At 41.0% G+C, this 14,986-nt stretch overlaps 1 protein-coding gene across 3 annotated transcripts in view; it reads right to left on the bottom strand.

Annotated features, from left to right (window-relative positions):
- HIBCH (3-hydroxyisobutyryl-CoA hydrolase) overlaps positions 1 to 14,986 on the bottom strand; it is a 37,864-nt gene that overhangs the window by 4,373 nt on the left and 18,505 nt on the right. For all 3 annotated transcript variants that reach the window (XM_052676027.1, XM_052676028.1, XM_052676026.1), the window contains 7 exons: positions 13,420 to 13,498; positions 10,630 to 10,775; positions 9,576 to 9,662; positions 7,867 to 7,925; positions 7,362 to 7,443; positions 2,676 to 2,795; positions 1,989 to 2,022 (listed from right to left, as the gene is read on the bottom strand). In XM_052676027.1, the coding sequence (XP_052531987.1) occupies positions 1,989 to 2,022; positions 2,676 to 2,795; positions 7,362 to 7,443; positions 7,867 to 7,925; positions 9,576 to 9,662; positions 10,630 to 10,775; positions 13,420 to 13,498 (607 nt within the window). The remainder of the gene's footprint in view (positions 1 to 1,988; positions 2,023 to 2,675; positions 2,796 to 7,361; positions 7,444 to 7,866; positions 7,926 to 9,575; positions 9,663 to 10,629; positions 10,776 to 13,419; positions 13,499 to 14,986) is intronic.

Raw genomic sequence — 14,986 nt, 5'->3', positions numbered from 1 at the left:
GAGATGGTTTGCAGCAGGTTCTCAGTCTGTCTGGAAGGAAATTGGGCTAAAAGAGAAAAACACTTCTGACCTCAGATCAGAGTAGGTTTAAAAACCTTTGTGTCAGCTTTTACTACATATGCTAGGGAAGTATTTTGTTTAAAAACATGGCTTAAAAACAGCTTAAAAGCTGTTATTAAAACATGACCTATGGCCACAGTTGCTGAAAGATCATCTTCAAAAACTAAAATCTGATAATTGTATTTTAAGTTCACTTTGTGGGTAGATTCTTCTGTGGGGGTCAACAGTTGGCTCTGAAGTGCTTGGAATTCAAAGAACAAATACACAAATTCATTTTCACTCAATCTGCTTGATCCTGTGAAGTGCACAGCAAAGTCACTTGCGAATCAAAGATGGGGTGCTTGGCACCTTGTTGGATAATGATTTTTATGAGATCAGACCCAGCTGCAAAAATGACAGATTCTCCTTATCTCTTAAACAAGAGAAAGATCTTACTAAAAAAGCAACAAATGTAAGACAAATCTGAGAACACATATACAACAAGTTCAGAAGTGCTTCAGGTGCTTATTCTAAGCCATCTGCTCAGCACAGCTGAATCTGTTCTCCTTCCCCATTTCTGACACAGTTATGCCTTTGCTTCGTCATCCCACGTCAGAAGGTGCCCAACCACTGCTTCTGCAGCTGCTTTCTTTGCAGCCCTGTGTGTGATTTACAGCCTGCACGGTGAGAAGCAATCTCCTTTTGTCCTCTGCCTGTCCCCAGATGGTTTAATGGCACTGTGAGTTACAAATCAGGAGTTGGTCTGGTGTTCATCCAACTCCCAGCCTTTGAGGTTTGTATCTTCCAAAATTACTTCACTTCAGCAGCTGTGAAAACCTATATGGTGAATTCAGAATATACTGTAGGAATGTTCTCTCCTGAAGATATCATTATCCCCATTACACAATGAAAAGTACATACTTCTCAACGTGTGGTAAAATCCTAAAAGGAGTCTCTGTTAATGAGTGTTAAAGACTAATTAATACAAGAAGTTTGTCCTGTGTCGTGCAAACCTTTGAATCTCTCATCCCTGGGCTGTCTTTAATACAGCATTACTGACAAGAAATACTCAAACAAACCTTTGCTATGCAAGTAGATTTTGAAGACAAATATAAAGAGTGAGGAGGAGGTGACAGTACATACTTGAGTGCATAACTGTGTGAAAACTAAAAGCCAGGTTCCCACCTCTTATTCCCAAAGTGTTACATAAATGTCTTGCACTTGGAGAAGAATGTCTTGCTCCTTGGAGAAGAAAATGCTTTTGTTTTGTTTCATCTCGTGCTGAATAGTACATAAATAATTCCTGCAGTTTCTAACAGATGTGACATTGGGTTTGACAAACTGCACGTTGAATCAGCAGCAGAATCAAGGGCATCTGTCCCCTGAATGAACCTGCTGAACTGCTGCTCTGCTCTTACTGCTACCTATCTTGAACACTGCTGTAAAACTCTGAATTATTTAACAGACGTAATTTTATTGCAGTGAGACACCTTCACTAAGAGGAATTTTTGACACTGCCAAAAGTAATCTCTGTTGTAACTGTATTCTATGCAAATACTTGTTATTGACTTTCAGTCTTCCTTTCTTAAACCACACTAGAGCTAAGCCAGCTGTGTAGCAGCACTACCACTTGGCACAGAAGGGACCAGCTTAGCAATCACTAGTCCTGGCATTAAATATGCTTAGAACTTTCCCATTGCCCTCCTGAAACCTTCTCACAGCGCTGTGTTATTCAGTGGATACAAACCTTAAGGACAGTGAGATCACAGAGGAAACACTGTAGCTGTTAGGTTGTACCTAGAGAAACCTTTTGACCAAGCAGAGCCACAATAAAGCAAGCTGGCAAGAGTTCTTGGGCTGCTGCTGCATACACTTCTATTTCCAGAGGCTAACACAGCAGTGAGGTGGTACATTGTTTAGTTTGGGAAACCTTTGGCATGTGCACTTACCTGCTCGAACCCCTTCATAGAAGTCATGGCCTCTCTGAAAGACAAAGGACCAAGCTGTTAACAGGATAAACTACTGATCCTCTCTTTCCTTTTCCCACTTCTGTCTATCATGCAAGTTCTCAGGATTCAGTTAATTTCCACTTGTACTATTATTTCCTAGTCATACTTTCTTCATTAAGAAGTTACAACATCTGCTTGAACACAGCCAGAACTCCTAACATCCATCCCTTATTAAGCAAGCAGCTTTCATCCACTGCAGCTCGTGGGTGTTCCTGAGAAGTTCTGTATGGTGATGAGTGTGCAGGACGAAGAGTTCCTCAGAGAGAAGCTCACCTTCAGGAATGTCTTCTGCACACTTAGAACACTGCAGTTAAAGGAATCCTGGAAATATCCAGTTCTTTTTGATGAAGAGAGAACTTAACATTTAAATCTCTAAGGACACTATACTGGTAATGGAGCAACAATACCATTATCACGTGAAGATACCAGCAGGCATCAAATGTATCAGAACTGGATACACCACATTCTCACATACATCTGATTCATTTAACAACACGCAAAAAAATGTTATCTGAAAGTAACGTGCTGGAAATAAATGTGAGCCTTTGGTGTAACCTGTGTAAAACTCGTCTCTGACAGATCTGCCCCAACCCTGGCTGCAGAAACAGCTGTCTGCTTCCTGCTTACCATGCACGCCTGGCTCAGTCTGTACTCCATTGTGAACACGTCTTGTAAACTCAAGGAAGCACCTTCTCTGAGTTGTCTGAGAGCCAGCTTCAGGGATGTAGGCGACATCTTATTGATAGTCTGGGGAAGACATGAACAATCATTTCCGTGTTCTTCAACTTAGATGCATTTGAAAATCCTTTTTTTGCATTTCAAACTTGTGGGATGGCACTCTTGCCTGAGCTCTCCTCTACAGGCTGCCCAGTCCTCCTGCTCCCTGCCACCATGCTGTCACCCTCAGTGACCTGCACAGACTTCACACCAAAGTCTCTGGGAAGCAGGCCAGAACCTCTGGGAGGCCGAGAACTCTTCAGGTCCCATCACTTCTGATCCAACCACTGCCAGCTACAGAATCCAGCGCAGTTTGAAAGACGTTTCCTAACATATTTTTAGAGGTGGAGGCGACTGTTACAAGCAGTTATATTCTTTTTCGGAGGATATATTTATATATATACAGTCTGAATTGCTCTTAGATGTTACCGATGCTGCAGCTGATATTACTATGGTGTAACATTTAAGCTTTGTTTGATACAATAGCAAGGTAACACCGTCAAGGTTAGCCAGAAACCTTGTATTTGTTTTATGACTATCTGCAATATAACAAGAAGAAAATCCTGGGGAGAGGGGAAATGGCACAAAAGATATCAAACCCAGGTCTGTACAGGCTTCTTGTATGGGATCAGCAGACAGTGCAGTAATTCAGCCCTACCCTGCTCTGCAGACAGAAAGCCTGGAAGTCTTCCTTCTTCTGACAGAGCTACAGGCTATAAATATTACGCAACAGACAGGATCTGCCTAAAGCATACAAACAAATGCTGTAAATCTGGCTCTCGTGACTATCCTTCAATTACCAGCGTGCCAGTAAACAGTAGAGGAGGTGGGGAGAAGGACAAAAATCTGGTTAATAAAATAGTACTTAGCTTCAAAGCTTTGAGGTCTGTTGAGGAAAGAAGCTACATTTTATGGTTGCTGATCTTCAGCTCATTAATCTAAACGTGCCTCCTTCTCCTGCAAACCCAACTAAAACCTCTTTATTATTCACAGTATAAAAGACATTTCCAGTCAATTAGGACATTTTTACCACTCTACTGAGAAGTGGCAGATGGAAGACTTGCCTCTTTGCATTATTTTCATTGCAGACATTAGACTCCTTACCCACAGACTGGAATGGCAGCTTTCCAGTCATCAACATCAACATTATTTCTGGCTCTCAATTACTCTTCATCCCTCTCCAGACACCAGCTGATACAGCAGTGACCCACTTAGCCCAGTTAAGCTGGAAAACATGTGATTGCTGTACGAGCAGGGCGATGTGGAATTGAGACTTAAAAGCATTGGTTCTATTGTTCTCCTTGATGCTGATGTTGACCATTTTTGAGAGAGAAAATAGTTAAGAAAGAACCAATCCTGGTAAAGCTAACAAGTAGCATCTTTTCAGCAGATAAAGAACCCAGCTATGCCTATTTAGTTACATCATGATATAGGTGTCAGATGTGCAGCAAATCCTAACAGGACTCCTTTCTTCCCTTAATGCATGCCTGCTGGCTTTACCCTTGATCTGGGTCTTTCCTCCTTTGCTTGGTTTCAAGCTCTGTCTTCTGTATCAGAATGTGTTTGCTCAGACCAAGCCAAGTGGTGTGCACAGGGCAACACACTGCTTCCCCAGATGAAATGAGGGGAAAAAAACTGAAAAGGGGAAGATTAACTTAACGAGTCATGTGCACACAGCACTGCCTATCTCAGCATATCAACGAGGCTGGAGGTGGAGGAGACACTGCTACAAATCAAGCTGAAGGAAGAGGAAGAAGGGAAGAAAATGGGTAGGTGGTAATGCAGAAAAATGAGTCAGTGTGTATCTATAAATAAGCCCTATGTACAAAGAGAAGGAGGGGACTGGTGCTTGGGAACAGACCTGAAAAGGAGACAGGATAGGCCGGCGTGGGAGAGCGAGTACAAAAATGCAAAGGAGTTGTCATACAAGTATCTGACATCTATGCTTGCATCTCTGAGACCATCTTGATTTCAGTGTTAACGAACCTGAAAGCTACAAAGCTGAATTTGCAACATATCTGAGTTCCAATAAGATACCAGCAAATTAAGATGACCAAATTAAGCGGCTCTGACTCAGTGGAGTCCCTTACAAGAAAAACAGCTGGAGCACCTTTGTCTCCAAGGCCATTACAGTTTCTGACCTGAACATGAGCTGTTGAGGGTCCTTGAGAAGGCTTGCTGTAAGTTAAAAGGAACAGAAACCCCAGAGGTCCAATGTATCACCTGTCTTGCAATAGGTGAAGACATTTATCACTCACGTTCTGAAATACCAAAGCGTTCCTTGGTCTGCACTGAACAATGACTCTGGATAAGCTCTGACAAAAGGAGCTCTAGCCAAAGCATTGCTGGAAAGCTACTTAGGGACTGATACATCACTTACTGGTCTGTAACAGTGCAAATGCTTCTTTTCTTGAATTCACTGCTACTAGGAAACCACCCAGCTTCATCCCTACCATCTATCTCACCCACCTACTGCACACTCATTTAGAGTTTCAGGGATTGGTGTCTACATCCCTGCAAGCCAGCTGCTGTCAGCACGGTGTCTGTTCCTTCTTACAGTCTCTGCAGTGTTCTGCGTGCTGCCCTGGAAGTCCTTCGCTAACAATGCAGGTGATCAGTAGCTGAGCTGACCTGCTCCCCCAAAATCTCTGTAAAAGCATCATGTGAAAAGGAACTCAAACGTGATGCTTTGCAGATTTTGATCCCATTTAGCACTTCTGGTTGGATTAAGTAAATATTTCACTGTGACTGGCTTAACAACTTTACATGCTCCTTATTTGTGCAGTCTATTTTAGCATCAGACAGGTGGAAGCCCACCAAGCAGGCACATCTGGAAATAAAAAACAACAGTATTGTAGTGTGGACAGAAGAGGATACCAAGCTCACAGAGTACATGGATTACAGCAGAAGCAGAAATTCCACTTTATGAATGCTCAGAAGTATCTCTATATCCAAGGTGTGCATGTGCCCAGTGAGTAGCTCCAAACTGAGCTTTCAATCGTGGCCTAGTCAATCAGCTTGCTAGTGCATATCAAAAGAAATAGCAGGAAAAAAGAAACAAAACAGCCATTCCCATGCTGAATCATTCCTGGTCTCTGCATTTAACAGCAGAACGGCTGTTTCTGTACCTGGACACCAAAGAGAAACACAGCAGAGCACATCCACAAGGATCAGGTAAGTATTTAATTGTACAAAGGTTTCCTGCTTAGTGCAGAGCACGTCAGAAATTTGTCTGAAGTTAACGTACCGCTCACGCTGCCAAGCCTCCTCCCTGCCAGAAAGTATCCTTTCTCAGCTTTCCGAGCAGACAGAAGCAATTCATGTTAACAAGATCTGATGTCTTACATGGAGCAAATATTGCTCTTCAGAGAACTGTTCAGGCGTGAGAGCCATTCATTTATTAATCATATAACAGAAAAAAATCTGCTAGAAAGTCCTAAGAAATAAAACTAAGTATGCAACAAAATATCCAGGAATAAGTTTGATAGTTAACAGAATATGAATACAAGCGTTAGCTTCCTCTTTCATCCCATTTTGCTTTTGTAGTCTGCACCATAAGGGTGCAAAGTAATAGTGTGCTGCCTGGCACAAAGATAATTCCAAAATTCCCTCCTCACAAATGTTTGAGAGTTCCAACGGCAAGATATTAAATGTCTGATGAAGAACAAAAATGTATGTGTTACTTGGAGTAATTCCAGAACACACTGCTCCAGGAGCATCCTGAAAGCAGTGAGGACAGGATGCCTAATTCTAACAATATGACATTACAGAATTATTCTCCTGTCCAAACGACAGCCTGTAGATGATGGATATGTTTTGTTTTACTACGAATCAGGGCTCTGTAAGACATAATGATACTGTAAGAAGTAATGACAGTTTAAACAAAGCTTTTCCTGAGAAATGCTTGTATTCCATCCCGTTGTAAGTAGTATTTGAACATCCTGAAGACAGACTTTCACAAAGCACCTACATACAGGTACGTAACAGGAGAAACAGAAAACACAGAGATTACATGTGAGCTGCTTCTTGCTTTTGAGGCTTGCAGGAAGCTTGCACTAATACCACGTATTTTGTGACTAACGACTATAGCAAGGGGCATTAAAGAAGATTAAAAGCAACAACAACAAAAAACCTGAGATGAGAAATGGCGAGCTATTTGCCCGGAGGAGATATCCGAAATGGAAGTAAATGAACAACATTGTGCTGGCACTGTTTTATTCCAACCCCTGGCAATAAAATGAGAAGCTGTAAAAGGAACCTTTGTTACCATCATCCCCTGATCGTGGGAAAAAAGGGAAAAGGGCATTTGTTTTTCACTAGATTGCACTTCTGTACAACACACAATGGCATTTACAGTTTGTCATTTCACATACGGATATTCCTGTCAGAGGAAAAGACTTACAATCCCACATAAGCACACACGAGAACTTGAGGATCACAGTCAGTGTCCTGCTGGTTATGATATGGAGTGTTGGGTTTTTTGTTCATTTCTGGTTCATTTTTGGTTGCATTACTAAGGCAGCTATCGACTGCTCAGCAGCAGGAAAGCACAGAACCAGCTTAAACCTCTAACAGAAATAACAGAGAAGGCATTACCTCTAGCTGCTTCATGGCAAAAGGAGAACCATCTTGCTTTAACTTTTGAACAATTTCTTCCATGCTCTTTGCTGAAAAAATACTAAAAGAAGAAGAAAATTAGTAAGTTAACTGTCTCATGTCTTCAGCCCTCCTCTCCCCTATGAAATGCTAGGAACAGAGAAATGAGAAACAGAAACAACCTTCTACCATGAACACGAATGTACCATGTAACATTTCCTTTCCAACTGAAAAATTACTCTCACAAAACTCCATCCACCTTCAAAACAAAACATGTATTTTAATGTGCCATGTTGCTTAAAAGAATGGTGTATGATTCAGGCTACTATGTTCAAGTAGAAGTAGTCAATATTGTGAAGACTGAAATATTTAATGAGCTTCACATGAAGCACACCAAAAGCAAATATTTACATGGCATCTCTTTCACCTTATCTGCAAGACTTTGTTTCTGGATCTATCTTCATGCCTTCTACCCAAAAGAACAAAAGAGAAGATTTCTGGATACCTGTTAATCTTCTCCATATGCTCATCAAGGACAAACTCCTTTTCTTGGTCAATTTTGGTCTATTTAAAAAGCAAACACATGTTTGACTTGGTTATTTCAGTTGTCTGGAAAGCCCACCAGTAGTGAAAAACATCAGAAATAGGGTAAGATAAATGAACACGTAATGCTTGTAAGCTGTTTTTAATGCATTTGTTTTACAGTGTGCACAATGATCTTCCTGCTTCATCTTGTGAGTGTCAGAGGTGTCATCACACTGCAGTGCTGGCTCTGAGCTGTGACATACACGTGTCTGACTGCATGGTCATCTTGCACATGGGTAACCATGGTTATCCTATGGATATGTTTCTGTCAAACGGACCAAGAAAGCCGATGTTGGTAAGTCTCCTCAAAAAACAGGGAATGTAGAAGGCAGGAAAAAGAGATGCCTGGTTTCTCATACAGACACGTATGGCTTTACACATTTAAAACAGAGAAGAGCAAAGCAGGAAAAAGGCACGCTTGGTTCTTCCCTCAGGCACCAAATGTCATCTTGTAAAGCAGCACACTGCAACGCAGAATCACTCCTCTTTCAGGGCTTTCAATTTAGCAAAATATTCAGTGCCACTGTGGAAATCAGCTTACCTACATTATTTTTCTATTTAATCTTCACTTATGAACGTAGTAATTCTGAAAGAGAAATAGGAGGAGCAGGCACTGCTCATTTTAAATCCAATCAACTGGGCAGCAATACTCAGGATGACTGATGAAAGGGAAACCCAGCTTGGCTCCAGAAGTTCCCTTCCTTTTGAAATAAACAGCCACTGGCTAAACCATTGCCATGCCCACGGTGCCATGACGCTAACACAGATGCCAATTACACGTTAGCAGTCTTCTTCAATTTGCCTCCAAAAATGATGGGTTTGTCCACTGGGAAAACAGCACATTTTTCTCCCTGAAAATGTTGTTTTAGAGCTCTCAAAAGCTTTCAAGAGAAAATATCAGCACTCTGCTAATAAATATCCTACAAACAAGTGCTGTACTCATTTAGACTTTTAACTGTTTCAAGGTGACACACATGTAAAATATTTGAATAATTAATGGACAACTTAAGTTCAGGCTTCAAACCCCATCTGCAGATGGTCTGTATCACAGAAATGCTAAAATTCACATCAAATACATAAAGGTAGCACAATTCTTCAGGCCAGCAAATACAAAACACCCACTTCCAAGCAAGCAGCCTAGCACTGCACATCTGGCCCTGTGACTCCTGCAGCCTGTGGAGAACAACCATGGTTCTTCCCATTATGTCTGTACTTGTCTCATTTGAGGATAACTCCCCAGCCTGTACTTGCCATCACGTTTTGCTACTGGCTATATATTTTGCCTTCTGCAAAGTATGCTAAAAATCAAATAACAGAAAAAAATAAGCAGCAATGTTTTTTCTGCATCATCATGCTACCAGCTGGGAACCCATTTATACACACTGAAAGAGAAAGTTCGCTGACCACAGTAGGAATTTCCAGGATACAAAATGAATAAAAAGGGAAAAGAAAAGGCAGACATTTTCTGTGGGTGTTTGTGCTACAAAGTATTATTTCATAGAGTACAAGGAGTTCAGAAACCTATTATCTTGTCACCATAGAACAAATAACCAGTAGCACAAAAAGGAATTTGTACTTACGTACACTTAAGTAACATTTCTACTTGATTTCAGTAACTAATTGGATTACCTGCATGTGGTAGGAGTTCAGCAAGTCTGCAATATTTTCTTTTGAAGGAGATTTCAATGCTATCAGGTCTTTCTCTAAGTCAGGTAGCTATGGAAAATAAGAATTAAGAGTAAGGAAAACAGAATGTACTTTCTGAATTACTACTGCTATGACAATAGTACAATACAGTGTAACTACGTGTGTGTATTACATACACATCTGTAACTGTGCAGCTATCACAAAAAATAAAAATAAATAGTAATAATAAGAATAAAAAAGCACACAATCTTTTGGCCAAGTCTTAAAGAAGTGGCGTTCACTTTTCAGAAGTGCTGATCCTAGGTTGAGGTATGTCTGCAGTGATCAGCAGAAAGCCCTGTTCCCAGTGCTGCAGCTGGGGCAGGCGAAGCCATCCTGAGAGCAGGAAGCCTGGCAACCACACAGTGCTCCAAGTGCTATCTGCCAGCTCCAGCGGTGCAGTCACACTGACAGTCATTGGTCTTGTCTTGGCAAAAGAGAATCAGATGCCTTTTCTCCTACACTTACAACCACTTGAAGTACGGGAACATGATGACCGACTTTATCAAATATGCTAATTTTTGCATTTTCTTACAGCCACTTACAGGATATTATTAAGGAGACTGATAAGGAACACATTAATTGGCTGTTATCTAAATTAGAGACTCTGCAGCTGTGTAAATAACCTCTTGTTTCAGATACTGTTGTCTAGATTGCGTCCAGAAAGCGAACAACTGATATGATATAGTAAGACAAGATGAAGGCATATGGTACCACTTTTGAAGTGACCAAGTTATGCTCAGTAAATCATGCCCTTACACAGCAGAATCGTGGTGACAGCAGCATTTGCTCTTCAAGCAAAGCTGTCACAAGCCGGCAAGCACTGCAGTGACACCTGAGAGTCCCTTACAGTTCCCATTCACAGAGCAGGGCCAGCTACAGTGACTGTACCTCTGCACGTGCTCAAGTTGCTAAGTGCACATCGGTGTGCTGAGCCACTCCAACTTGTCACGGCGGTGCCAGGCTGAGCCCTGGTGAGCTCCAGCTGGCAGCTTACCTTTTCTGATTCTACGAAATGCGTGGCGATGCCGGCTTTTAGCACATCTCTTCCTTTCAGCCTGAATCCTGTCAGTGCGAGGAGATAGCCGATCTTTCCTGAGAGCCTTGGCAAGAAATAACCTCCACCTACATCAGGGAAAAGGCCTGTAATAAACAGAACAAAACAAAGAAGAAAATGAGGGGAGAAGACCTTGTCCCAGACGTGCACGTAACTCAGCGCGCATTTCTGCTTGTCTCACTTCCATCTCTAACTTGGGCACAGCTCTCGTGTCACAACTTCTCTTTGACTTATATTTCTCTATCATCTGAACCCTTCCCAAAAGCAAACTCTTGAATACCTTCCAAATTGCATCATTTCTACTGGCACATACCTTACAGATGTGCCAGACAACTGTCTTCATTCTATTTGCAGCTCTTCTAAAACACTCACTGTCTTGTTGGCAGCCTTTCAGAGCCCTAAGCTCTATTATCTCTATTTCATCACCTGCGTTCTTTCTCGTCTGCAGTCACTTTATGAATAGGCTACTCTGCCTTGTCCTTCCTCAGTTTGAGACATGTTGATGCAAAGACCGCCATTTCATTTTATATTTCTATTCATCTGTCTCCTCTTGGATTCCCTACTATTGCAAAAAAACCTCCTTCATTTCAAAATGAAAATGCTCTCACAAATCCATTGCAAAGTCAGTTGCATCATTCTCCCTATCCATCAGGGCTGTAAAAACCTTTTCTTCTTTTCTGCAATTAAACACCGATGCCTTAGCATCAGTACTGAAGCATTACTCTCCCTGTGGTCCCATGAATTTCCTCAAGGTTTCGGAGGAAAACCCATCTTCGTGATTTATAGGGCCCTTCCCATACCTGGGAAAGTTAATTCTAAATAAACTATAAAGTTGATTGATTCGAGTCACTTTAGAGGTGAGTGAAACTAAACTAAATGAAGATCTCTTTAATTAGAGCAGTATGTACAAGCAGGGTTAGTTAAGAGTGCAGCTAATCCACTTAAACCTGCTCAGATGCTTAAGAGCAGTCCACTGCAGCCTCTGCTGTACCCCATGCAAGGATCCCATCTTCCTTTCCTCTCCAGATTTTACTCCTCTTGTCCCTGTAGCATTTCCCTTAGTTCTCTCAATACTGCTTCCCGGATCCCTATTTGAAAAGAAAATGAATGTGCACTGGGCAGGCCAGGCCAGAAGCCCATGTCTGTGACATCGACCTTACGAGCAACTTAAGCTCTGACACAGATGCTACGACACACCTCACCTTTTCTTGCAGCTGCAGTTGGAGTTTTGTTTGTAAACGAGTTGTAGAAAGTTATAGAATGGTTAGATATCCGAGAACATGCTGGTACTCCAGCAGCACCTCACAGCCCATTTCTGACAATATACTTTCATCTCTTGTTCTTTCCACCAGGGGAGGTTTGTCCACACCCTCCCACATTTAAACCGCAATCCAGCATTATCTCTATCAGCAGGAAACGCCTACCATCTACAACTTTTATTTTTATTTCCCAAATGGCATATAAATGTCACTTTCTGTTTATGGTGGTGTGTAAGTAACTGTGAAAATGTAGCAGCTCAATGAGCACTGTTTTCATTTCACCAAAAAGGTACAATGTCTTCTGAAAGTAACACACAAACAATTCCACTAATACAGTCTCTCAGCAGCCAGACATTTTAAACATACACCACAAAGATCAAAACAGCTAAGCCCTTAAATCCAAACAGATTTCAGTGGTTTTACTTTAACTGATCCTAAAAGGGTTTTAATTACTTTCCCTCGTAAGCAAGATCTAAGCTTTTACTTTATGCATCTTCACGGTCTATTTTTGCTTAAATAAGTCCCTGTATTCACAGAAAATGTATGTAAAGTAAATCATCTTTCTTAGCATGAGACTACGTGCATATTTACCTTTGAAGAAGAAAATGAAGGTGTCTTTATTATTAGAATAATTTTATATGCAAAAGAACTACACTGTTAGTCTTCTTTAAGCAATCTTTGTAAACTTTGCTGCTAAGCAGGGAGGTGGGAATTAGACACAAAGAATTAACAGGAGTCCAGAAGGCAGGCAGTAATACATTCTATGTGGATAGTTTGATGCTACCAGTATTGCCTTCAAGGGGAGCATGAGTGATCTCACATGAAGGTTCACTGTGATCTGACTTTTCTTGAAGCCTATCCCTCTCTTTACGTAGTTCAGGAACATAAAATTTTCCATCATACATCTCAAAGTTGACAAAGCTTTTGTAGGGTCAAACATCAGAAAATAAAAGTTATAGGATGCTGCTTAAAAGGAACAACGTAACAGTGATCTTGTCCATAATATGTACACAGCTTTAATGGACCTCACAGCAATAGTCCGCAAGAAAAAGGAGAATGTCAACGTTTGTTTCATTAACAGTGCAGATCAGGTGGTTTGTCTCATGCTGAGCTCCAACTGTAATAAGGTTTAACTCATTTGCACTGGGATCTTCTGACTTTATCTGCTTACACGTTATGGCAAATCCTTTGTTCCTCACATCTATTTCTATTTTTAACAAACTGCATTCTGATAGTTTTTGTCAAGCTAGACAGTAGAGCCTGTTTTAAGAACCTCAGTGACCAACAAAATTGAGACAAGTTCTTATCGACTTAAAAGAAAAAATACTTTCAGAATGTGGTCATTTCCAGCTCCTGTATAAAATACTTACAATACAGCCGTTAGTTTCACTCAACTGCATCTCATCCTAATTACACGAAGGGCATAACTTGAAACACGTTGATGTATGATAACCTGCTAAAATCTACTTACCTATTGCTGTTTCTGGCATTGCAAAAACTGTCCTTTCAGTCGCAACTCGGAAATGTCCATGGACTGAGAGGCCAACTCCCTGCACATGGAACCCAAACCAAGCAAACGGTTACAACCAGGCAAAATGATCACAGCCATTATCCGCTGCAACACAAAGCTTCCTGCTTTGCTCTACAACTAAAAAACGTTAGATTTCCATGCACATCTCAACACAATATTGAAAGGCCTTTTAGGGTTCAAAGACAAAGCATTATGCTGCCTCTAGGATTTGACTGAAATAGCTTTCTATGCTTTACAAGATTGCTGACTCATCTGGAGATTAACTACAAGTAGCCCAAAGTGACAGTAACTGCAAATCTTTCTCCATTTGACAACGCAGGGAGACGCCGTTCTTTTGCTTATGTTCTCTCATCTATCACTTTTGCACATGCTTCAAACTATCAGCAACAAAAAAAACCCATTGCTTTTGGAATGTATGTGAGTTGCTTGAAGTTGTAACTATAATGCCTTTAAAATAAACAATATTCTATTATTATTATTGTTATTATTATATGATGATTACCAACTTTATCAATACAGAAATATTCTAAGCAGGAAAAGTCTTCAGCATTACTCATTCAAACTCAAAGTCTGTGGTTAGAAACTCAAACCAGCTTAACCTGGGGAATGCGGCTCCTCAAGTCCCAAAGAGAACCCACACTGCTAAGCACCAAACCCTCTTTGCCTCATTTAGGCAGAAAGTGGCAGCAAGGCACAAGAAAAAGTTGCATTTTCATTTCACAAAAGGTGAATTTCATTTGGAAAGTGCTCGATAGGCAAACTGACATATTTAAGAGAAACAGTTATCTGAAACAATCACAACTTTTCAGGTCGCTTCCATCAAGAATGTTGGCACTACTTGACACAACCACAATTGGGTAAAGGAGTCTCACTTCTTAAAACTGTCTACAGGACACATATCCATATACAATCTGCATTAGATTCTACACAGAGACAAATGCTATCTTTTGGATATTTCAAGAGAAGTGTCTTTATACCAATATTTCTTTATCTCTACTGTTCCAGCTTACTTCCTTTCCTCTCACTGTTAAACTTCCAAGCCATCAGGTTTTAAGTAACATCTCCAGTTGTTTAGGTATTAGAAAAACGGCACCTTATGCAGCTAGGGTTCTTCATCTTCACAATACTCTGTACTTCCCAGCAAAAACAGTGAGATGAATTGGCTGGCAGAATCGTGCTGGCTGTTTTTATCACCCCTCTCTTCCCAGGCTGGCAGTTCCCTGGGTCGTCCCTTCAACCCTTCTTAAAAACAGGAGTGACACTGCCTTTTTTCCAGTCCCCAGGGCCTCCACATGATTGCTGTGACTTCACGAATATCATCGAGACGCCGCATCAGCCAGTTCCCTCAAGACTCCAATACCAGCTTGGACCAGCATTACATATTTGATATGCTTTTAAGGAGAGAGTAGAATGTATTTTCATTTCACTTTTTCTAGAGTTCTTTGGGTGAGTTTTACATTACGATGTTCAAGTTATCTCATGCTAATAAAAATGACATCCGTTTCCT

This window comes from Tympanuchus pallidicinctus, unplaced genomic scaffold, assembly GCF_026119805.1.
Source record: "Tympanuchus pallidicinctus isolate F22 unplaced genomic scaffold, pur_lepc_1.0 scaffold15, whole genome shotgun sequence".
Classification (NCBI taxonomy): Eukaryota; Metazoa; Chordata; class Aves; order Galliformes; family Phasianidae; genus Tympanuchus; species Tympanuchus pallidicinctus.
This window is presented reverse-complemented; position numbering and strand designations above follow the sequence as displayed.